The sequence below is a fragment of the Taeniopygia guttata genome, chromosome Z (genome assembly GCF_048771995.1).
Source record: "Taeniopygia guttata chromosome Z, bTaeGut7.mat, whole genome shotgun sequence".
In the NCBI taxonomy this organism is placed as follows: Eukaryota; Metazoa; Chordata; class Aves; order Passeriformes; family Estrildidae; genus Taeniopygia; species Taeniopygia guttata.
The window spans coordinates 44,876,114-44,901,072 of record NC_133063.1 but is presented as its reverse complement, the minus strand read 5'-3'; the positions used below and the strand labels follow the sequence as shown (position 1 = coordinate 44,901,072).

The 24,959-nt window shown below is 41.0% G+C and overlaps 1 protein-coding gene across 23 annotated transcripts in view; it reads right to left on the bottom strand.

Moving 5' to 3' along the window:
• The window catches only part of CELF4 (CUGBP Elav-like family member 4), a 701,136-nt gene that overhangs the window by 288,623 nt on the left and 387,554 nt on the right, over positions 1 to 24,959 (bottom strand). For all 23 annotated transcript variants that reach the window (XR_001123527.5, XR_005978079.2, XM_032744285.3 and 20 more), the window contains one exon: positions 19,194 to 19,242. Coding sequence is in view for 21 of the 23 variants with exons in the window: in XM_032744285.3 (XP_032600176.1) it covers positions 19,194 to 19,242 (49 nt within the window). In the remaining 2 variants the exon portion in view is untranslated. The remainder of the gene's footprint in view (positions 1 to 19,193; positions 19,243 to 24,959) is intronic.

Genomic DNA, 24,959 nt, shown 5'->3' with positions numbered 1-24,959 from the left:
GCAGGGCAGAAAAAAGAAGAAAAAACAACCAGGTGGAAGCATACACACACAGGGAGAAATCCTTCTGTAAAATTTCTATGCCAGTTTCTACTACCCTCAATTTATTCTTTTTAACACCAACTTGCCAAAATAAATGATAAGTTTGCATTTTCAGTGGTTGCTTTTTTAGCTATAACTTTTCCTATGCTGAATTTCAGCTTTAAATACATTTGCAGGAAGGGAAATGAATGTGTGCCCTTCCTGGTAGCAAATCCACTAACTGTCTTTGCACTTCATCAGGCTGTGAAAGGCAGACTTCACACCGTGAGAAACAGTCCAGGATAAATCAGCCCATTCACTCTCTTCATTCATCTTTTAATGTCTTTTACATGTGTTTAGATTGTACCATGGCATAGATAATGCTATTCACTTTTAATTATTGGCTGTTACAGAGCTCAGCTTTCAGCGAGGGAACATTATAGCTGACAAAAATTCAAATAAGTAAACACCAAAATGATGGTAAGAGGATGCCTAAGGCTCAGGTCCCCAGATTATTCTGGAGGAATACTTCTATGGTGGTGTTGATTCAAAGCCTGCTCAGACTCCAGAAGTCTGATTCTGAGAGAGTTTTGAACCAAATCCCAAATAGTTTCATGAGTTCACCCTGGTTTCAAAACTTATTTTGTACCTCTGTATACTTAGGAATTTTTCCAGAGTAGAAAGAAAACCTTAAACCCATTCATGACCAGGCTGCCTGCTCTGGTTGCAGAACATCCTGCTGACAAGCAAAGCAGCTGCTTACAAGTAGAAGACACTGTTGGGGTGCTAGTTCATGCAACGAACTTGTCCTTTAATGTGTGAAAAAAGAGCCACACACAGTCACAAGAGACTGTACATCACAGCTTGTCAAGAAACCCTACCAAATCTAAGCATTTATGACATGCTTCTGCAAGAGTAGAGGATCATTTGGATTATGGGCACCCAAACAGCAATTTTTGAAGGATACCAGCCAGTGAATATGAGGATTCCTGGATTCCCATCTTTACTCTGAAGACAAAACATACATGAGCTTTGCTGGCTCATGCAACCAGAGTGGGTCCAACCAAATGCCACGCATTTGTTTATGAGGCAGTAAAGAGCTATCTCCTGATTTAAAACTAGCAGAAGTGTGTCATGCACCGCGAGGGCTTTATTTTTTTCAAGGTGTAAGAGAAGGGAATTTCACAACATTCTGCTTGTCCCAAGCTTAACCTGTGACAGAGAAGCCCATGGCATTGCCCTGAGGTGGAATCAGGAAGAGTCCTGCAATCCAGTTGTTATTTTTCCTGCATTTGAAGGCAGGAGCTTGAAAACAGCTGCTGGAAACTATGGAAACCTCAGGGCTGGATTGGCTTGAGAACTTTCCTTTGAACACTTTGTAGGCAGGAGGACAAGCTTATCAAACAAGAGTCATGTGAAGTATAATATTCTACCCTGGCACAGCTAAATAACATTTGTGATAACTCTTTCCCGTTCTGCTGACTGAAATAGCAGCAGCAGGTACCTACATGCCCACTAATGTAATTCTTTCTCCTGCGGGCAGTGGAAAAGGTCCCACATAGCATACTGCCTTGCATGCTCAATCTTCACTGCACACTTTGCTACGGGGAGGTACAGATGTAAAAAGCAAGCAGTGATGTCCCAAAGGAGCCCAGAGATATGGTCAAGGTAATCCAGGCTGTTAGAGACAGAGCAGACACTTGAACAAAATGTTCAGGTTGGATCTTTAACTTCTTGGCTGTCCTTTCCTGCTGATAACAGAAGCAAGTGACAGAACGAGCTCAGCAACATCCACCAACTTAGTAACAAACATTACTGTGCTGGGAGACTAGATGGATAATGCAGTCCCAAAGCATGGATGTAAACTAATGCCATCAGCATTGGTATAAATAGGGTGTCCACATTTAATTAATAAATAATAGGCTACAATGCTAATCTCCTTCTGCTAACTTTTTCTAAAGGTGCAATCTATCAATCATGTCACTGCCAGCATGGTCACTTCTTTTTTTAGATTCAAGACAGAATTAAAAAAAAACCAAAAAACACTTAGCTAGCTAGAAATAAATGGATCCTAGATAAAGCAGGGCAATTGAATAGCACAGCCAGAATTATGATCCACTTCTGATTTCAATCCTTAGCTACAAGTTTTTCTCCCTAAGGACGGATATAATGCTTTAAAGAGAGACTGAAAGCTTGCTATGTTGTTAAAGGTCACCATGTTACTGATGTCTGCAAAATGGAGGATTTCTCTTTCCTCATACAATGCCCATGGAAATTCTGTCACTTCACAGTATCTGCAGACACACAAACAACCATTTCTGAGGTCACTGGATAAGGCAGATGAGACATTTCTTTGGGGACAGCATAACTTTCTGAAAAGCCCTGAACATATCTCAACTCTATGGCACATGGTCAGAATAGGAAGATAGAAACTGAAAAAGAAATGTTTGTGTTGGTATGGACATGTGGCAAGAAGGAAATGACAGCACCACATAGGAAGAGCCATGCAGATTACGTTCTCTGCATGGGAATGTCTGCTTTCCAGGAGACTCTCCTTTTATTGTTCTGAATTGTCTGAACTCCATTGTCCATAAACATGAATATTTTCACCCATTTAGCTTTAGGACAATTACCGTGTTATGTTTTTTCAAGGGTCTCTTTAGAAAAATCTGGAAAATTTTGCCCCAGGAAATGATTTCCCCTTGCTTTTTTTGTGGGGGAAACTGGAGAAGGTATACATATTTAGGTATTTGATGGAAAAATATATTCTACTTGTTACATGTAGTTGATTAACAAAATGTATCCTTACTAATTGAATTGAATTATTAAAAGCTTTTTAGAAAATTCATATGAATTCCAACTTGTTTGCTATCAGAGTTGTACTGAAGCCTTAAAAGAGTAATTCTCCGGCTAAATTTCTTTATTCTTCAGTCAAATGCAATCCAGAAGTCTCAGCACAGATCATCTGGGCGAAATTTTACACTCAGTTTATGCAGAAGGTTAAATGAGATCTAACAATTTCATCTAGATCTAAATCCTATTCCTTTTCTTTTTATCTAGACAGAAACACCAGAATGGCTACTGCTCCAGTGTTTTGGCCTTTCCTCTCAAAGTCCAGACTTCAAAAAGGAGACATTAGAGGTTCTAATAAAACCCTATTGCTTGTAATACCAGGGAAGAGCGTGGGATCACACACTGAGATCAAGGAGTGGCAGGGATAAATTCAGTTCAGTGCAGACACTGGATTTGAATTTCTGTTGTGAACATGATTTTGGACCTCTATTTTGTTTTAGGTTTCTTTGGTCCCTTTGAAGAGCTCTCTATAAAGATACAGTTGGTATTTAGGGACATCTATAGCCTTGCACTCCTGTTTCTATGCGGTGCCCACAGACCTGCCTCCTCCGTAGCAAGTGCCATGGTGGCATAACAGGCTCATTGTCCCTCAAATATCTGCTAAACCTCTTTCTGCTAGCAGGCTTGTACACCAAAGGCAGCTGTCTGGCCTTTGGTGTGATCACAGTCACCCACCATGCGGTGTGAGAGTGCAGGAGAATGGTCCTCGTGAAGAAGGAGGCTGTGCTGTTGACTTAAGCACTTGTGTGTGCTATTCAGGATGTCACTTGCTTTGCGTCAGAAGACGTGTCGCCAAAAGGAGCTTTGCTTGAAGGCCATCCTACCGTTTTCTTGCCCTGGGCAGACCCTAACTCCTCAGCCCCTGACCTGATCTACTAATTTCACTCCTAACTGTGCAACCCAGCACAATTCCTTTTGTGACACCTCAGGAGACATTATATGACAACTCTGTATCCAGACACTGCCTCTGATTGTCTTTATATACTCATTTTTTAAGGAAGAGATTACTTTTGTGTATTCTGTGTTGTGCAGTGAACCTGGTGTTGTCATTCCTGGCTGGCCTTCAAGGCACTGCCGCAAGAAAGATAATACATAATTAGATTTCTGGTCTAGGGAGTTGAGAAACTGTGTTGGTTTAGTCCAATCTCTAAAGTCATTAAACTCACACAATCTTCATTTTCCCTTGCCTGTGGTTCTGGTCTACTCTTCCACACCTCTTTTCCACTAGTTATTCATAATAATAAATATTATCATAGTCATTTTGGGAAAAAAAAAATTAAGAAAGCAACACATACAATGCACCTTACATTGTGGCAATATAATCTCATGTTAATTGGCTGTCTGCTTGGAAGTGCTAGTATATTGTGGTTTGTAATCAGTGCATCTGGCTATTCATCAGTGACTCCAGAGATGGATAAAATAAAGATTTTTGGGAATTAATTACCATTCATATAGCAGTTCATGGGCAGGAAGTATTTTTAAAATATCAATTCCTGCATTTAAGGTTTGATGCTAAAAGAAAGCATTCCCTCCTTAAGGCAACCCCTAAGATACTTAAGTTACTTTTCCGTTATTTTTAACATCTCCCAGTCCTATTCATTGGGCAGTCTGAACTTGTTTTATGAAACAAACCTGCCCTGCCATGGAACATGTCCTCCTCACTTTCCACAAGCATCCATAGGCAGTTTCTCCTATGGGAAAAAGATAGATCTGATTCCATAAAAAAAGTGTAAGGAATCAGCCCCACAAAGCTGGCTCCAACTATTTGGAAGAACATAATTATTTGGGGAGATTTTCAAAGGGAATATTTAGACACCCAAGGCCCATTGACTTTATGTGAGATTTGAGCAGTGAAACACATTTGACACTTTTGAACACCTCTATTTATCTAACCAAGTTATTTCTGTGGAACTAATGATTAGAGAACCTGAACACCTAATAATCTTTAATGCATGTATGTATCCTTGCAGCACCAATATTATTTTATAGAAGGAAACTGGAGTCAGAGCAAGATGTTCGGCCAATTTTACGTGTATATTCAGACAGTCAAAGGTAATAATAGTCACCAGATAGAAATTGAGTGAAAATAATAGCCTGATCCTAAGTAACCTCTTCAAGGTCGAGAAGAATATCTGTAGCAAGGCAAGAATTAAGCCTCAGTCTTCCAAGCTGCAGTCTATTGCCCTGTGTTGAAATTTTTCTTCCTCTGTGCAGGATCAGGATGCAAGACTGTCCTTAAAATTGAAAAGAAAGGAAACAGTCCCTCACTAATTGAAGCCAACTGTTTATCCTCCCTGGGGGAAAATGTTTCAGTGCAGTGCTGCCTTGAAAATTACCTCTCTACAAATGATATTACAAGGGGCCATATTCATTTTCTATCACAGATTCCAAAGCAAGCTGGTTTTAAAGATAAAAATACTTTCCTTAATTATGAAAACACATTTTAAAGACACTGATACTGCACATCACTATTTTTAATTTTGAAGTTTTGGGGAGTTTTTTTTTTTGGTTCACTCTCTGTCCTGAGCATGTGAGTGGTAGCAAAGTAAAATACAAAAATGAAAATGGAAATTGACTTTAAATAGGAATTAAAACTGATCAGATAATCTCTATTGCTCAGGCTGATAGGGGTGCAATCCCTCCTATTCTTCCCCTGATATGATGATGCAAACACATTAGTGAAGAAAGATACCTTTTCTTTTTAGGACAAACCACCAACTTCTAAAATCCATAGATTTATATAGCAATTTTTATTCATAGATCTTGTCGAGAGTTTCAGAGAAGTCAAGTATCATTCTTCATATGATACAGATAGAAAACTGTGGCCTGAAAAGGTGAAAGTTGCGATTCATCTTACCTCTCTTTAGGTGTCTAAAAGCGAGAGATCTAAATCTAAGTTAATTGCCATAGGTTCATTCCTGATTCAGTGAGGAGAGAGAGAAGGGAATCTTTGAAGTACCATTTATCCGATCTGTCTTAGGACAGGATGAATCATGGTTTGGAAGCTCCTCTCTCTCTCCACTGTCCATAGGAGGAGACTGGATGACTAACTTAGACTATATGCTTAATATTTTTGTGATAATAAAAAGTGAATTCTGCCTGAAAGAACATTTTAAGAACAGTGGCACAGTAGCCCTATTTAAAATTTCTTCTGTCCTTAAGTCTAAGGTTCCTAAGAGGCCCAGAGATTCTGGGTAAAAGCAGTAGATACAGTTTACTCAGAGAGCTGAATTATTTACATAGAGAGACGTTCTGCCTCCCAAGCCGATTTCATGTACATACTGCAATATATATATAGCAATTGGAAAATGCTGTATATGTCATGAAGAAAAGTTTTTTTGACCTCCAGTATTTCCAGAGCCTTGAAACTTCTTTCAAGCTGTGATATTCTAATCTGAGATCTCAGCAGGCAAAAGGTAAAACTCTCCCCACTGAAACTCCCACTCAAAGAGTTGTCTGTGTCAAAACTGGGTTGAGCCAGTCTGGGTGCCAATAGCTGAGGGTACTGCCCGTGGTGCAGACATTTCCTAGCTCCTGCTTTCAAGAAATACCCTGAATTACTCTAGAGTCAAGGGGATTTGTGAGTCTATGGTAAACAAGTGACAGCTGAGGAGAAGCAGGCACATATCAAAGAATCACAGAATATTCTGAGTAGGAAGGGACCCAAAAGTCCAACTCTTAAGTGATCCTCTGATATGAGGATCAAACCCACAACACTGGCATTATTAGCCCCATCCACTAACCAACTGAGTTTATGACAAAAAGCCCCACTCACCATCTTCATGTGCTGAACAATTGACTCAGTTTATACCATGGACAGCAGAATAATGGTACCAGGTCTGAAAACAACAGATTGTTTACCCAGATTCAGGGTTTCAGATGTGGTTAGGTACCTGATTGACATTGATCACACTTGGAGATAGTTGGATAAACAAATGCACATTAATTACATGTGTATGCCAGATTCATGCCACTCTAACTTTCCAGAAAAATCTGAAATTCAGATCTAGAGCAATGGTGGCCGGCATGAAAATACTGTGGATACCTTCATAGATTTTTTGTTGCTAAATGTAAAACACGCCTCTTTGTGAAATAAAGGAAAAGAGCCCATACAACAGGAGTAAGGACAACACCAAGCCCCTCATACCTAACAGATTGGTGACTGCATAGGAGTTGCTAGAACAGCACTGATCCAAGAGCTGCATTTAGGCTCAGTGTAAGAACATTTTGATTCTTTGTGAGTGTCAGACGAAATACTCAAGGAAAAAATCTTGGAAATCTCAACAAGCAAATGAAATCTCTAAGGTTTGAGCATCAGTCACCCTTACTTTATTCAACATGGGCAGAAAAATGGCCCATATATTTCTTTTTCCCCCAAATGTTTCTTTGAAAGAACAACAAAGCATGCTTTACTTTTTTTAAAGGAATGACTGTGTAACCGTAACTAGAAGTTCATCAGTGGAAAAAATATATAATGAATGGCTTGTTATTTCGACTCTTTTGTGAGACAGGTCATTAGAAACTTCATTTGTCTACACAAATTGCACTTATTCAGCTGTATTCTAAGAAAATGCACATTGCTTCCAATAAAGGGAATGCATTTGCTATTGATGTGCTATAAACTACTATACAGAGAGGTGTTATTATATTCCTGTGTAATAACAAGCCAATTACAGTGATCAGCAAAACCTTTACAATAAAGTCAATGTACAAGGAGTGATTATCATAATGCATTCTAACTGTTCAGCGCCATAAATGCCTTGCAATTAATTGTGGAGTGTATATATAAATGTACTATTAATTCCATATAAAACCCCATTGACAAGCAACCTTTACATTAAGAAAAAGATACAGGGATTGTTACGTGTCCCCCAGTTCACCTAGGAGGCTGAAATGTGTTTACAAAGGTAGGATTTTTTTATAGGATTATATTTTTATTTTCTTCCACTGCTCCTTCCATTTTGCCCTTTTACTGAAGAAAACTCCAAATATCACTCTGCAGTATGAGGGCTCTTGATTATCCACTGCAGCTGATTTTTGGCCCTGTACACATCCTTCTCTGTACAGCTACAGGCTTTCATTGGTGCCTTAACCCTTTGACGCTGACAGCCTTTGCATGAATGCCAAAGACACTATCTACAAGAAATGAGCAAATAAAAGCATACCACAGCCCAAGCAGATAATAAAGGAAGGGTATGAAGGAGAAGGGAATCAAAGTTACGTAAGTGATCAAAAGTTCTGTCATAGCAAGAACAGAACCAATATCAAAACCTCGAGGAGATGAGCTCCCCAGTCTCTCTCACTCCTTCTTGTCAGTAAATTGTTAGGTTGCAGACACTTAATGAAAAGTATGCAATGTGGTTTTTGGTTTTTAGGTTTTTTTCTCTTTTATTCCCCTAATACTTGATTTTAAAAGGTTGTCCTTAGGACATGTGCTAGAACACAATGTCCTGTGGATCTTTTCCAGTTCCTATTGATGGGCACACTTCCATTGATTTCAATCACCATGGGAAGGGCAGATGCGAACAAAAGTTTGATGTCCCTTATATTCTTTCAACATTTGACTGTGGGATGGAGCACATCAGCCTTCAGCAGAGTCATCAAATATAAAACACTACACATGGGGATCTTCAGAAGCCCTTTTTCTCATCCAGAATTAAGTTTTAACAGAGAATGGAGAGCATGAATGGGGTCATCCAGGGCCACTTTGAATTAACTGATCCATTTGCATGCTGGTACACTCTCCCTGCTTGAAAATACAGCTTTCTGAGGACAACACAGTGTCAGCTGTCAGTAGGGTCACACAGTGCTGAAATTCTACAATAAACCAAGAGATTTTGATTTCCCATTGACTGTAATCTGTTCCACAACCAGCTACAGCTAGAAAGACAAGATTTCTAATAGTACCAAAATGCTCTTCCTAGATCAGGTTTTTCTTAGGGCTGAAGGAAAAACACTGCAGGTCATAAGAGATGTTCAGATCTGAAATAAAATCTAATGGACATGTTCTCAGACTGATGCTCAAGTTTGTGGGATACCGTAAGAGGCTGTTGTGGTCCTGGACCCAGCTCTTTCCCCAGCCCTTGACAAGACAAACAGGATTCAAGGCACTGACATCTCTGCCAATACTGCAGTGTCTCCTACAGCCATTCCTCAGGAGCCTGTGATAATGACACCAAGGTTTGCTGCTGGTCCTGACACTTCCTCAGCCTCTGAGGCAAGAAAGCTACCTCTCAATTTAATATCAAGATCTTTACCTAGGTTCTTGATTTTTCATTATATATTTTTTCTCTTTCATTTATGAGCTCATCTTCACATCTGATAGACTTTTTAACAGAATATTAGGTTTATTTTTCACCAGTCATTTTCTCTCTTTATTGTCCACACAGATATACTGCAATTCAGCTCTAGTGGGTAATATTTGATATACAACTAATGGAGAAAAAATATTTAGATTTGAATGTGGCAGTATTTTTTCAAATGCCTCCTGAAAGAAGTCAAAACCAGCTGGCCAGGTTTGGTACAAATCTCTGGAAGAGCAGATGTATGAGACTTGGAGGATTTGACATGGAGCTGGGAACCTCCCTTCAAACTGCAAGAGTTGACAAGAGGGGAGAGAGATGTTCTTTAGACTGTTGTAAACACTGAGGGAAAGAAAAGGGAATATGAGACCCTAGATGTAGAAAATGATTTTTTTCCGAGGTCTTGGGTCCAGAGTTCATATAATTTGTAAATGTTGCTCTACAACTAATAGTCATCATCTCCAGTACAACATTTTCAGCAAAAACACGGATTCATGTATGGTGTGACCATTGCAAGTCCCGGTCTGTGCCGTTCTCCTCTTGAGCTATAAAAGATCAATGTGAGCTGGACTGCACTCATTGTGATGTTGAAAGAGTTAATGGAGATGTGTTCATTAAGATCTTTTTCCCAGCTCTGAGATAGGAGAAAATTATCTTTTTCCCTAAATAGTTTGCCAGTGCCACCTGCTTACTCCTGATGAATGAGTGTGTAGACCATAAGAGAAAACAAAAGATAAGCAGTTGTGGAAAAAGCTGTGGCAGGCCAGCTAAAATGTATGGATTGCCACCTTGGAAGAAGATATTCCCTCCACCTGCTCTTCAGCCTCTTGGGTGGGAAGTCTTTTTAAGGTAAAAGATTGGAAACAGCTAGTAAAGTGTCTTCCAAAGAGCTTGATGTTACAGGAAGAGCTAAGAGTTGCAGTGGTACAATTCTGACACGTGCATAGCCCCAGACTTCAGGACTTCCTGCACAGAGGCACAGCCCAGCCTTCAGCAGGGCAGAAGAGAAGATGCTGAGCTCTGCCAAGACTGTCCTCTGCTTTCTTATCCTTAAATGTCTTCCTCAGACTTTTCTGGTCTAAAGACCTGAGCAACCAACTTATTCTTTACAAAGGGCTTCTGAGGAGGAAGGAAATCATTCCAGGTGGGACAGTTATACCAGTGTGAAACCAAACTAAGCTGAAGGCAACCAGTCTTGCTTGACTAAATAGGCCTAGATGTGGCTAGTACCTCGATGGGAAACTTCCTGAGAGATTTTGGCCATCTGCACAAGCTCTGTAATTCTGATTGGTTGCATGGAAAACTGACTAACAAATAATTACTGGGACCTAGGACAGATTACCTTGCTTCCTGAGCAGAGAGCTAACAAGTTAGAAACTACCTGCTTGAAGTAGGAATTAAGGCTTTTGTCCCAGATGAAGATTGGGCTTAGAAAATGTGTAGAGGCCATTCTGACCCCATCATCATTACCAAGTTGATGGGAGGGTATAAAAAGGAGCAAGAAAATCATGCATGAGCAAGACACACTGTTTTGCTATTAACTCTAATTCAGTTCTTGAATATTTTGCTCTGAATCTGGAATAAACCATGACCAAAGAGATAGTTTCAGTCTTTGCAGATCAAGTAACAGATAGAGAAATACTGCAAGTTAGTTGAAATACGAAGTCCAAGCCTTCCAGCGGCCAAACAGCAAAAAAATGATACAGCACACACCTCAGAGGAATTCCACAGAGGAATGTGGGAGCAGTGGAGCATCTAAGCATCACTAACGGGCTGCAACTGGAGCAGCAGGAGAGTCCTTTTCTTTTAAAAATATTATTGCCTGTACAACATAGTGGGACCTTGGGGCTGCGTTTATCATAGGTTAACCCTGCCAGCTGCAGTGAGAGTTGCCTAGTGAGAGCTGGAGATATTGTGGATGAAATAAGAAATGGCTCCAAACTTTTGCCCCAAACCACAAAACAGACTTGAGATCATTCTCCAAGTTTGAGAAACTTTAAGTGGTAGATACCTGCAGGCTATTTTTAGAGCTTAATATCAGACAAACCACTGAGGAAAGCTACCTCCACCTCCACCAAGATGAAAATAATAACAAATTCTAACAGTTTAGTTGGGATTATTTATGTTCAAAATTTTGGAGTTCTAATTTACTTCCCTTAAACTGTTTTGGACTAACTAATCTCTGGAAAAGTAGTTTCCATATAGTCAAGATAAAATTTGGCCAAAACAAAGGCCAATGAGACTTTATAAAATATCCTTAATAGAGCTAGACTAAAAATCTGATTTTTCAGAACAAAATATAGAATTGCTCACTTTCTATCACAGTCTGTCAATTCTGTTAGTATTAAAGTATAAAATCTCAAAGAACTCTGACCTTCTGATCAGGTCTTTGAAGCTTCATGAAGCATTTTGTAGAAGGAGTACCCCTATAGAACATTTTGCATCTTGGCTATGCACATACATGCACAAACAAGCAGGAATGTAAAATGTAAAATTTTCCCAGTAATTTTGAATATTTCCTTAGAGAAATATATTGAGGACACATCGATTTCTATTTCCCATGGGATTAGGCAAATGTAAATAATGCCAATTTTTGTTTAAAAGGTTTTCATGCTTTGTCTTGCTTGTAGTGCAATATGGAGATTAACAAACAAAATAATAACCCCAGAAAAAATATTAGGGGGCATTCACCATGTCCATTTTGGTGGTCTGACTGTAATTTTTGCCAAACAGTATATTGAACACTTTCCCAGACTTAGATAGCCTAAATTCTAGCTCTGACACACTAAATGCTAACACTCACTTTCATTTCAACTGAGAATTAGGACAAAGGGAGGGTTAAAGACCAAAAAACTTCCAGACTGCAGAACAACAGAAAAGCTGAGCTCAATCTGTTTGAAGGAGAGAATAAATCTGTGACTCTTATCACCTTTTTACTTGTGGAAGAACTTGCTGAAAAATTCAAAGATTAATGTTTTAGTAAAATGCAAGCATTTGTCCCCAAAGAAAACACAATGTCACTTCCACAAGAATGTTGCTCACCGTTTTCAGGAGAAACCTGCTTGCAAACTGCAGTTCCAGAGAACACTGCATATTTTCCTTAATACTGTGGCCTGGCACCAGAATTCCCCTTAATCCAGGCTGTGTATGCTCCATAATCCAGAGTGTAGATTTTGGGCAGACCAAAGACTTGTGCTGTGTGGAAGAGCTGCTTCATTGCCCAAACCCTGCTCCTCCCCTATGTCCCATGCTGATGGAGGGACAGGGTATAATAAGGTACAACTTAAGTTTCCTTGTTGTTTAGGTTGACCTTTATCTTGCAGCCCTAATGAAGCCTTTTGATGTTCTCCTAAGATACACGCCTCCTTTTTAGCATTCTGTTTGCTGTGCCTGCTTTAACTGGTGGGCTCTTGAAGAACTTAAGTTTTCATACAATGCCTCCCTGGGGTGCCAATTGTTCTTTTCTCCCACAGCTGCCCTTGAGTCATGCTATCCTGGAACATCACCAGCCCAGAAGTAGCTTGTCAGTGGGGAATTAGGACAATGTGTCTTTCAGACCAATGATGAGAGCACCCCTTGGACTCTGCATTATGATCACCACTGACAGAAGAAATATGGGAGCAGACTGGATGGGAAAAGATGAGGTTTTTGTAAGATGAGGAGATAATTAGCTAAAATACAATGGGGAGGTGACCACGGGTGTGATAATGTGGAATCAAGCTGCCACTGGAGCCCTTTGCAGTTCAAACCACTGCTCCTAAAAGCAGCTGCTTTTAGCAAAGGAGTTTGAAAACCCTTCCCAGAGAGCCAGGCATGTGTTCTCTATTACTGATTTGCATTAAAAAAAAAAAAAAAGAAAGAAAAAAAAAAGAAAAAGATTGGGAGCTATATACCCTGTAGGCGCACTAAGCAAATTGGCCAGCCTAATTATTATTTTTTGGTATGTCTAATTAAATGGACAAAAGGCCCTACCTTCACTCTTGCTGTCAGCACGAACTCCACTGGAATGTGCTTAATGTCCCCTCATTTGCCCAGGCAGCTGAGCCTTTCTGTTTTCCCCTAGGAGACTGGCATTGACAACTGCCCATAGCTTATCCAGTCCTACTCAGACACAGAGCCAGATCATCAGACAAGGAGGGAAAGGGGAGGAAATTGACCTGGTTCTATTAAAAACCACTGGGCAATGCTGGAAGATGCGACACATCTTTGTTGCAAGTCAGAAATGTGCCCTGGCTTTTGAATGCAGAACTTGCCAGATCTCATATCACAGAATCACAGAATAATGAGGTTGGAAGAAACCTCTAAGATCATCAAGTCCAACCTATGCCCTAACACCTCAACTAGACTATAGCACCAAGTGTCATGTCCAGTCTTTTTTTAAACACATCCAGAGATCGTGATTCTACCACCTCCCTGGGAAGACAATTCCAGTACTTCATTATTCTTTCAGTGAAATTTTTTTCCTAATATCCAACCTATACCTTCCCTGATGTAGCTTGAGGCTGTGTCCCCTTGTTCTGTCAGTTGCTGCCTGGTGGAAGAGACCAACCCCCACCTGTCGCTAGCCTCCCTTCAGGAAGCTGTAGAGAGCAATAAGGTCACCTCTAGGCCTCCTCTTCTCCAGGCTAAACAACCCTAGCTCCTTCAAACATTCCTCATACGGCTTGTGTTCCAAGCCCCTCACCAGCCTTGTTGCCCTCCTCTGGATGCACTCAAGCATCTCAATGTCCTTCCTAAACTGAGGGGCCCAGAACTGGACACAGCACTCAAGATGTGGTCTCACCAGCGCCGAGCACAGGGGAAGAATGACCTCCGTGATCCTGCTGGTCACACAATTCCTGGCACAGGCCAGGATGCCCTTGGCCTCCTTGGCCACCAGGGCGCACTGCTGCCTCATATTCAACTGGCTGTCAATCAGCACCCCCCAGGTCCCTTATCACCTGAACACTGTCCAGTCACACTGTCCCCAGCTTGTAACGGTGTAGGGGATTTTCGTGGCCAAAATGTAGATTTCGGCACTTAGACTATTAAACTTCATGCTGTTGGACTCTGCCCATCCATCCAACTGATCTAAGTCTCTCTGCAGAGCCCTCCTTCCTTCCAATAGATCAACACAAGCTCCCAGCTTAGTGTTGTCTGCAAATTTACTTATGAAGGACTCAATGCCCTCATCCATGTCATCTATAAAAATATTAAATAGAACTGGTCCCAGCACAGACCCTTGAGGCACACCACTGGTGACTGACCCCCGCTGGATGCAGCACTGCTCACCACCATTCTCTAGGCCCAGCCATCCAGCCAGTTCCTAACCCAGCAAAGAGTGCTCCTGTCCAAGCTGTGGGCTGCAGCTTCTCTAGGAGTATGCTATGGGAAACTGTATCAAAGGCCTTGCTGAAGTGTAAATAGACAACATCCACAGCCTTTCCTGCATCCACCAGACCAAGTGACCAAGTCACTTGGTCATAGAAGGAGGCCAGGTTGGTCAGACATGACCTACCCTTTGTAAACCCATGCTGACTGGGTCTGATACCCTGGCCATCCTGTAAGTGCTGTGTGATAGCACTCAGTATGAACTGTTCCATTATCTTACCTGGTACTTAGGCTAACTGGCCTGTAATTACCAGGATCCTCCTTCTGACCTTTTTTGTAAATGGGTGTCACATTGGCCAGTTTCCAATTGTTTGGGACCTCACCAGTGAGCCATGACTCTTGATAAATGATGGAAAGTGGCTTTGCAAGCTCATCTGCCAGCTCCCTCATCACCCTAGGGTGGATCCCATCTGGTCCTATTGATTTATAAATATCCAAGTGTCTCAGTAGTTCTCTAACTGCTTCCTCTTGGATAACAAGACTCCCTGGCACCACCTACCAACCCCTGAGAACAGTTGTCTTGAGGACAAGCTGTCTTATTACTAAAGACTGAGGCAAAGAAGGCATTAAGCATTTCTGCCTTTTCCTCATCTTTAGTTACTAGGTTGCCTGCCTGCCTCATCCAATAAGGAACAGAGGTTGGTTATACCCTTCCTTTTACTATTAATATATTTGTAAAAAAAATTTTATTATTTTTAACAGAAGTTGCCAAGTTAAGTTTAAACTGAGCTTTGGTCTCCCTATTTTATTTTCTACAATGCCCTGGCAGCTCCCTTAAATACTTCCTGAGAAATCTGTCCTCCTTAAAGAGATGATACATCTTTTTTATATTTCTAAGTTCCTTCAAAACCTCGTTGCTTATCCAGACTGGACGTTTGTCATGTCAACTCATCTTTTGGCACACAGGAACAGTCTGTTCTTGCGCCCTCAAGATCTCTGCTTTGAAGCACACCCATCTCTCCTGGACTCCTTTGTTTTCAAGGGCTGTTTCCCAAGGAACTCTCTGAATAAGGCTCTTAAATAGGCCAAAGTCTGCCCTCTGGAAGTCCAACATAGAGATCTTATGTCTATTCCTCTTTGTTTCACCAGTTATTGAGAAATCTATAATTTCATGATCACTGTGCCCCAAGCGGCCTCCAACCTCCACATCACCCATCAGTCCATCTCTATTTATGAACAACAGGACTAACACAGTCCCTCCCCTGGTGGGCTTACCCACCTATTGTGACAAAAAGTTATCCTCCACACATTCTAAAAACTTTCTGGACTGCTGTTTTTCTGCTGTACTAAGGTCCCAGCAGATGTCTGGTGGGTTGAAGTCACTTACAAGAACAAGGGTTGATGATCCTGAAACATTGTTCAGTTGCTTATAGAATAAGTTGTCCACCTCTTCATCCTGACTGGGTGGACGACAGCAGACTCCCAGTAGGATGTCAGCCTTGTTGGCCTTCTCCTTAATTCTTACCCACAGGGACTCAACTTCGTCATCATTAGTTTCAATACCTATGACATCATGACATCCAAAACTTCCCTAATATAAAAACCCCTCCACCTCTTCTCCCTTTCCTGTCTCTTCTGAAGAGCTTGTAGCCATCCAGTGCAGTGCTCCAGCTATGTGAGTCATCCCACCATGTTTCTGTGATGGTGACTACATCATAGCTCTGCTGCTGCACCATGGCCTCCAGCTCATCCTGTTTGTTACCCATGCTGCGCACATTGCTATACATGCACCTCAGCTGGGCTACTGATTTCTCCCCTAATACAGTCTTACCATCCTTGGGCCTGCTTCCAGACAGCCCAGATGTATCCCCTTCCCCCTTCAGGCCTAGTTTAAAGCCCTCTCCAAAAAGTCTGCCAGGTAATGAGCTAAAAACCTCCTGCCCTTAACAGAGAGATGTATCCCATCTGATTCCAGTAGAGCAGGTGCTGTAAAGGTTGCCCCATGATCAAAGAATCCGAAATTTTGCCGATGACACCAACCCTTGAGCCACTTAATGATGTGAGTTCTCCTATTTCTTTCATTGTTTTTTTCTGCCACCAAAGGGACTGAGCAGAACACTACCTGTGCACCTGTCCTTATCAGCCACTTGATCCAGTGCCCTAAACTCCCTTTTAATCACCTTGACACTCCTCTTTTCAATCTCATCACTGCCAGCCTGGAGTATCAGCAGTGGGTAATAATCAGAGGACTGAATCAGCCTAGGATGTCTCTCAGTGATATTTCATACCTGGGCCCCAGGGAGGCAGCAGACTTCCCTGTGGGATGGCTCTGGTTGACATACAGGGCCCTCCATCCCCTTCAGAAAGGAATTGCCCACTATGGTTACCCTTCTTTTCTTCTTGATGTTAGAGGTGGTAATCTGTTTTTTAGACAAGTCATAATTGGGAGGCTCACTGGGCAGACAATTATCTTCTAAATCATCTGGCTGGCTCTCTACATCTAAGGCCTCATACCTATTCTGAAGTGGCACCTGGCTAGAGGATGGGGGGCAGGAGGGATTTTTGTTATTACCTCCCTGAGAAGGGACACATTTCCACTCCCCTTCATCTACCAGGGGCTCCTCTATTGCCTCAGAGTTGGAGGCACATGAGTCCTCTGACTCTTGGTGGGCCTCCCTTAAAAATGTAAGGGCTGAACTCCACCAGTCTATTTCCCTTTCACTATCACTTTCACTATCCCTTAATCTTTCAACTTCCTCCCTAAGCTCGGCCACCAGCAAAAGGAGGTCTTTCACTTGTTCACACCATAGGCAGGCCTCCTCCACAGCAACCCCTGATACCATGGATAAGCTCAAACACTCCAGGCAGGAATGGGTCTGTACAGACACATCCTTTTCAGAGGGCTCTACTTGGTCACATACACTTGTACCAACCACAGATTTCAACCAGGTTAAAACATTGCTAGGAGAAAGCCCAAAATCAATCAACCAGTAAAAGCACCTTACCTAACTAGCAAGAACCTGCAACCCTGCCTGCCTGCCCTGCCTGCTGTGACCCTGTTTGCCTGCTCCTGTTCACCGTGCTCCAGGTCGCCATAAGAGGCCTCTTATAATGAGTCACTCAGGAACTAAGGAAGCTCCACCTCCAGCCCCTGAATAGTTCACAATGCAAGCCCCTTTACCTGCTCAGTGCTTTTTTACTGAGTCACTCTCATTATACTCATACTCATACTTTCTGCCCTGTATTAACCAAATTCCCCCAAATTTTCTTTAGAGAGGTTCTGAAAGGGCAGTATTTATCGCTGAGATTTCTGGTGTTTTTCCAGCACCCAGTTCTCCTGGAATTACATGCAATTCTGCATTTAGGTGGCACCACAGCCAGTCCTTACAGAGCCTCTTTTGACCTGTGGTTTCTCCAGCCTGTAACACCAGGCCTTTAACTACAAGCTATATACAAATTCTTCCAAGAACTTGAGTCACTGGAGAGTTTCAGCCTCACAATAATGCAGCCAAAGTCCCTGAAATCTACAGCTTTCAAAAGAAAAGAGAGAGAACATGATGCCTTTTCTCTGTGAGGCATTTTTCTCCTTTTAAGTAGTTGTTGCTGGAGATTTCCACTAATGCCAGCACAAAGATAGTCATCCCACAAATGAAGAAGAGTTTATATTTATGGTGGAAATTTAAAAGTTTTCAGACATCTAAGAGCTACATCATTACTAAATGACAAAATCTACTCCCACATTTATCAGATACATAAGCACTAGAGGTTTTTACTGAAAAGATGAGGAAAAGGCTCTCTATTTTTTTCCCAAAGAGATAGGGATAGAGAGGAAGAGAACATGTCATTATATATATGCGTGTATATATATATATATATATATATATATATATATATAAATGTACAGATACAAGAAAAAAATAGCAGGGTGGCAATTTATCCAGTATAATGGACCATCTCACACTCTCTCAGTGATCTGTGTGTTTGATCTGACAAACAGGCTCCTATTAGAAGAGTACAGCAGAGTACCACCATATCAGTTCAAGTAAAAAAACCTTTTACAGGAAACACCTCATCGCTGGTGATCTATTGAACAGTCACTTAACAAAGCCTTCCAAATCCACTGTATAGAACGAAAAGCAAAATACCAGCTCCTGATTTCAGCTGTACCTGTGGAAATCCTGAATAACTCCTTGGGTCTGAGAGAAATCTTCAGTTTCCACAACAGGTTTATCCAGATAAGCTGATAGAGGTGCAGAAAACTCTGCCAGCTCAGAATTTGCTTTTTTTCAGAAGTAGAGTTGCTTCAGTGCAAGCAGAAACAACATGGTTAGAGAAACCATAAAATATATGCTTTATCTTAACCAAATTAAACACCTCTACAGCCCAGCCTGACATAGGCCTGAAAAAAACGCCCTTGCTGTCCACTGCTGTTAAACTTTGTTAAGTCAGTGCCTGATGCTTCACTTCTTAACGAGGCAGTTATTTGTTTCTCAGGCAATTGCTGGCACCTGCCTGCCTTTTAAAATCAAATAATAATTGAATATGAGGAAAGTGAGATGAAGTAAAGGAGATTTAATAAAGAGAATCTTTGCTGTGGAGGGAATTTCTTTGACAGTGATCACGTTACTAATTGATCAGCACATTGCCTGAGAGAAGCCAGAGACAACAATTATATTTAGCACTGTGGCTGAAAGCAATGCAGTCAACTACCTCCTCGGCTTTCGCTGTCCGCTGGCTTCACCTGGATCGGTCTGTTCATCTGTAAGGAAGAACAAAGAGAGACGTAATTAATGGAGGAGTCAGACATTCATATACAGAAGCTTGCTTTGCTTCTTCACTGCGCATCACAATTAGCACCAGAATTCACTCCACGAGGGGGGGAAAAAACAATTAGTAAACAAAGAACTAACCAGTGCAGGCTGTGGTTTGGTCTGAGGCAAATAAATCAGTGTCACTCCTCTTACCGGACAGTAGCTTTGTTGTATCACATAGGGAGGGGGATCTGACTCATTTCACACAGGTCATGAAATTTTAAATGTAACTTTTAAAATTTCTAATAGTTTTCTCTGGAAACACTGGTGCATGAGAGTAAAAATGCTTTGTCAGAACATCAGGACCAGTGAAATTTAAACTGCAAAAATTTCTTGAGATTGGCATGATGGAAAGGAAATTGAAAAGCTAATTCCACTTCTACTGTTAGCTCACTAGGATAGTCATGTGTAATGTAGCAGCCTCCATTTCAAACCTGCATTTGGGTCTAATTTTTCCACATGGCTCCAGGAGCATTGGATACTGAGAATTTTCTGGGAGTAGAGGACCAGATGTTCCTTCTATTTCTTTTTCAGATATCTTTTTCCTGTCTCATGTCACAATATAAGTAGGTTTAAAAACCTTGCCACTGTGTTGCGAATATGTTTCTGTTATTCAAATTATCCCTCTCTCACTTAACAAAATCACTGGGGAGCGTCACTATTCCCAGAGCTGCTCACTCCCAGGAGACAGGGCAACAGATGCTCACAATGTTCTTCACTGGCGGTGCCTAACATGATGTGGGTGCCTGAAGAACAGTGTTGAGGGTATACCCCTCCTGTCAATAGACAGAGATGCAGACTGGATCAGAACCAGCTAAGAATTTAGTCTGAAAGCCCTTCCCTGCCTTATACTTCTTGTCACATAAAGCAATTAATACCCTGTGCAGATGGACTATTCAAAATATTATTTTATGTGTGACCACCTCTGAACAGAATGAATATATCATTTTGATTTGTCAACCAACAAAGAAAGTACAAGTTCAAACAAGCATCATAAGGAGCATGAGGTCAGAAGGCAATAGGAACCTCCTAACATATGCCTTCCCAGTAAAGTCAGACCACAAATTGCCTGATGAATATCACAGAATGCCTTCAGAGAATTAATCCATCCCTTATTTGTGACTAATCATAGCTGGGCAGCAAGGCCATTAGTTTTATTTTTCCTTTTTTTTTTTCCTAATTTTTGCCTTTTTGTTGTTTCTTTTTTTTTTTTTTTTGGAAAGTGCTTCATAATAAGTTAGATTTATTCTAATTGCTCTGCACACATTTTTAGTAACAACAAGTTATCAAGCTGGCTGACAAGTAGGTTAAGATGATGAAGAGCCAGCAGATCCTGCTCTATTGTTGTCTCTAGAGGAAAATGTACTTATCCATAAACTGACTACACACTCTGGAAGAGAAGGATCCATGGCTACAGATGCTACTGAGCAGTTTCTGCTCTCCTGTACCATCCAACAAAATCAGACAGCTGAAGTGCTAAAACCAAAAAGAATCTGGTAATTGTTAAACCTTTTATCAGCCCTTGCTTCTGCCACTGCAAAGACCAGTTGCTCACATAGGTACCACAAGATATTAGCAGGGCAGATATGATGTATGAAGCAGCAGCAGGACAGATATCTTGCCACAGGGCTACTTTATACCCACATATGAGCAGCTAGCTGTTACACACATTCAGAGATCTGACACCATGCAGGTAACTCCAAATGTGTAGAAAGTGTAACTCTAAGCCACTCTTAAACTTGGTGTTTGTGACATAAACTGTGTATGGTCTTTTGCAGTGGCTGTTTCTGTTCCTCCCTACTGATCATAGAGGTTGTCTTTGCACTTAGACTTAGCTGAGATGAACCCCACCTTGTCTCTCATGTGCAGGATAATGAAGCTAAATTACTTGCTCACTTCCCTCTGCTGCTCAATCTCTGTTCGTGTTTGCAGCAGGCTGGTCTGTACCATCCACGTACCAATATCTGACTCGACCCCTGATTACTTTTAACACTTGCCCCCTTATTCCAAATTATGGGCTTCTGATGAGAACCCTATGGCTAATCCAACCCCTATGGTCAGAGGAGGAGGGTCAGAGGTCCCTGGTGCTCATTCCAAGATATCCAGGACCTGATCCCAAGCAGTCAGTAAGAGACAGTAGCCAGGAATCTACAGGAGGTGTGCAACATACAGGCTCGAGAGGCAAAGTCTGGAGTCCAAATGGACACAGCCTTGAGATGCAGAACCTCCCATAAATCTACCCACATAGGTACTGATCTGAATTGTGCTAAAGTTCATGAAAATTTGCACTGAACTCAAGTAACTTTTGGATCCAGCCTTGAGAAGAACTAGACAGATTTCATCATTCTTTTTGAGTTGAATGAAGTCAGTTTGCACAAGGCAGAGAACATAATCATACTCTTTAGCAAAAATGAAATGAGGGGAATATGTATTTGGACTTTGGTTGTTTTTATTTTGGTTTGGTTCTTTGTTTTTTTTTTTTTTTCTTTTTGATATTGAGGAGTGAGAAAAAGCAGTCAGTTCTGAAGGCAGTTTAAAAAAAGTAGTGAGAAAATAAGCATCCAACAGAGGAAGAAAAAACTGGGGAAATTAATAAGTAAAAGGCTAGTGTAATTTAATGTACACTATGATTTATACACTTGACAATTTCTTTATAGACCAAAGAGAAAGTGCTGCCTGAACGGAGCCCATAATACAAATTGAGATCATCTTGACATGAAAGACACCAATTATAGGGAAGAACACTGAGAGGAAAATAATTAAGTTCCCTTTCTCCATCTATGGATTTTTTTTTTTTTTTTTTTTTTTATACAGACACTCTGGGAGCAAGAACCTGTCATGGGGACTAGAAAAGGGCTAAGGGGGGGAAATAAAATGGCAGAACAATGTAGCTTTCTATCCCCGGGGAAATGCCTTCTTGGGGAGAAGGGTATTCAGATACTGAAGTTCCCTGCTTATTCTTTATCTAGAAATGGCCACAAGTTAAGTGGAATGAAACCAAAGTTTATACTCTAAAATGCAGCCTTTTGAAGAGTGTTTGGGGAAATACTGATATGGACATTTTAATATGTGTTCTGTCTTGGTGGACCCTGAGAATGTGACAGGAGAAAGAATATTTGCCAGACAGCAAATCTGATTAATACCATCAGGCAATCCACCTGGGATCTGTGAAATTACAGATGTGGCTGTAAGGTGTTATTAAACTCTGTCACTAGAAGGCTTCAAAAGGGATTTGGCTGCATGGGAAAAGGCTTAGGGCAGGCTGACCCAACATATGAACTGGCTTTCCTCTAGGATGTGTTACACTCCTGTCCTTTCAGTGGTCCTTATCTCCTCTGCTCATGGATGCTCCTTGTGCTCTCATTTGAAATATGATCATGCTTCCTTGTTCTATGTTATCCATGTTGGGGTGCCACGGAGGAAGGAGTAAATTGTTTTACCATTTGTTAGTCCCAAAAGCATTAATCTCATCTTTAAATTCTCTACCATCCTTTAAGACCTGACTAAAATTTTCTATTCTTTCCATAATATGGAGATATCTGACTTTATGGTACCAGAATGCTCTATAGTTATAAAACTATTATAAATCAGGATAATGTTTATCCTTGTTCATGATTCTAAGTCCCTTTTGACCAAAAATTCACTTTGAAGTGCTTTGCTCAATAACAATTTTGTAGCAAAGATGTGCTGAGTTTCACTGAGGCACAGAGATTTAGGCAAGAGTCAAGTAATTTAATTTGGATCTCTGGTTACATATATAGGCGCAGTTTGCAGAGAGGTGGTGAGAGAATGGCATACCAGAGTTTTATGCACAACTGTGGAGTCAGTGTGGAGTCATAAAAAGCCTGTGGCTCAGGTTCCAGTGTGGACTCAGGAAAAGCCTGTGGCTCAGGTTCCCCAGTTGTACTGGGAAGAAGAACAGCTGCAGCTGTGAATAGGCCTATTTCAGGAAGAGTGGTTGTGTCCTTTTCCTACAAATGCCATAAATATTTGTGTTGATGGTGGGCTTAGAACTTCATGGGCATAACACTTCTCATTTTCCTGTGATTCTTTGCATGTTCATCTATGATGAATACCACGTTTACTATCACCTTTGCAAACCTTAGGCAAGGTGATCATAATTTTTATGCTTCATACCCTTTCTTTTGGGTTGTCCTTCTGTTTTTCTTTGCCAAAAACCAACCCATCCAAATTATGCCAGATGTCACCATCTCACACCAAATTGCCACTGCCCCACCTACCCCTACCCCAATTCTCCCAGCAACCAGAAACACAACATCATTTTTCATGTCCAATTACAGCCACTGTGGTGCCACTGTTAAAAGACAGCGCAGGTACCCTTGTCAAAAAAGGTTTGAGTTACAAGAAGCGATGAATTATAGCAAGCCCTTTTTCAATTCTCCACAAAAATGAAATGTCAGAGCTTGCAGCTGTATTTTTCTCAGCACCATCAGCTACAGGCCACTGCAGGAATTATACAGGGGACAAACGCTTTTCTGCATCATGATTTTTCTTTTCCTAAAGTTGTCGTTTATTTCCCCCACCAACCTTTTTCTGCTCCCTCTGGCTTTGATATTAATTTAGAACAGGTAGAAGGATCACCTGGGAAAGAAGAGTAGGAAGCATAGACAGCTGATTTCTCACTGTCTCCATCTTTCCTCCTCTCACTGTTCCTACCACCCTTCTTGTCTCACCCGCTTTTTCATTGCTCATCAATGTATCTTGTGTTTTTAAGTAGATCTAAAACTCTACTTGAGAATGGACAAATACAGAGATATTAAAAAAAAAAGGAAAAAAAACTCTCTCAAAAATATGGAGCTGTCCTGAATAGCTTAAATGTGCTCTGCTCTGAGAAAGGAAGAAAAAGGGAAAAGATGAGGAAATTACTGAAGATGAATTAAGTGCCACTAATAGTTAGGAAGATCATGACCAATAAGAAGAGAGGTATGTTTGAGATTATCTGCTGGTTGTGCTTAAGGATGATGTCACTTCAGAAGACAAAAGGTTATTCTAGAGCTTGTGTGCTTTATAGAACCCAGGAAGATTTTCCTGCTGATCATCTGAATAATAATCTTTCCGCCATCCTTAGAAGTCTTAAAAATTGAGGATATATTGGGGTCTTTGGTTTCTATCAAAAGCCATGATGAAAGGATTTTTACTGCCCATGTTTCTGGAATTTTCCAAAGAGTGTAAAGAAGTAGAGGTTCTAACCTCTGGCAAGGCCTGTTTCCAGCTCTCTACTGAGTTTCTGCGTGATTTTGGACACGTCATTACATCTGCCTCTTAATCAACTTTTTATTCTACATAGTGAAGATAAAGATATCATCATGTACTATGAAGGTGATTGACAGTAAAAAAGGTATCTAAATTCTGGTTTTAAATGAACAAACAAATATCCAGTCATTTCTATGTTTGAATTATGTGGACAGATATAATGGCAAATAGCATTATATGCTCACTGATACTGTATGGTGTTAGGCATCAGCTCCCTAAATTGATGATGAAACTCAGCTGTGACCTAATCACACTTTATTGAGGTTTCCTGCATCTCTGTAGTTGCTGGTTAGCATCATGAAAAAAAAATCCCAGAGCAACTTCTTCCCTAAAAATAACATGGTGTTCTTGATGGTATCATGACATAGCTCAGATGTTAATTGGAGCTAGG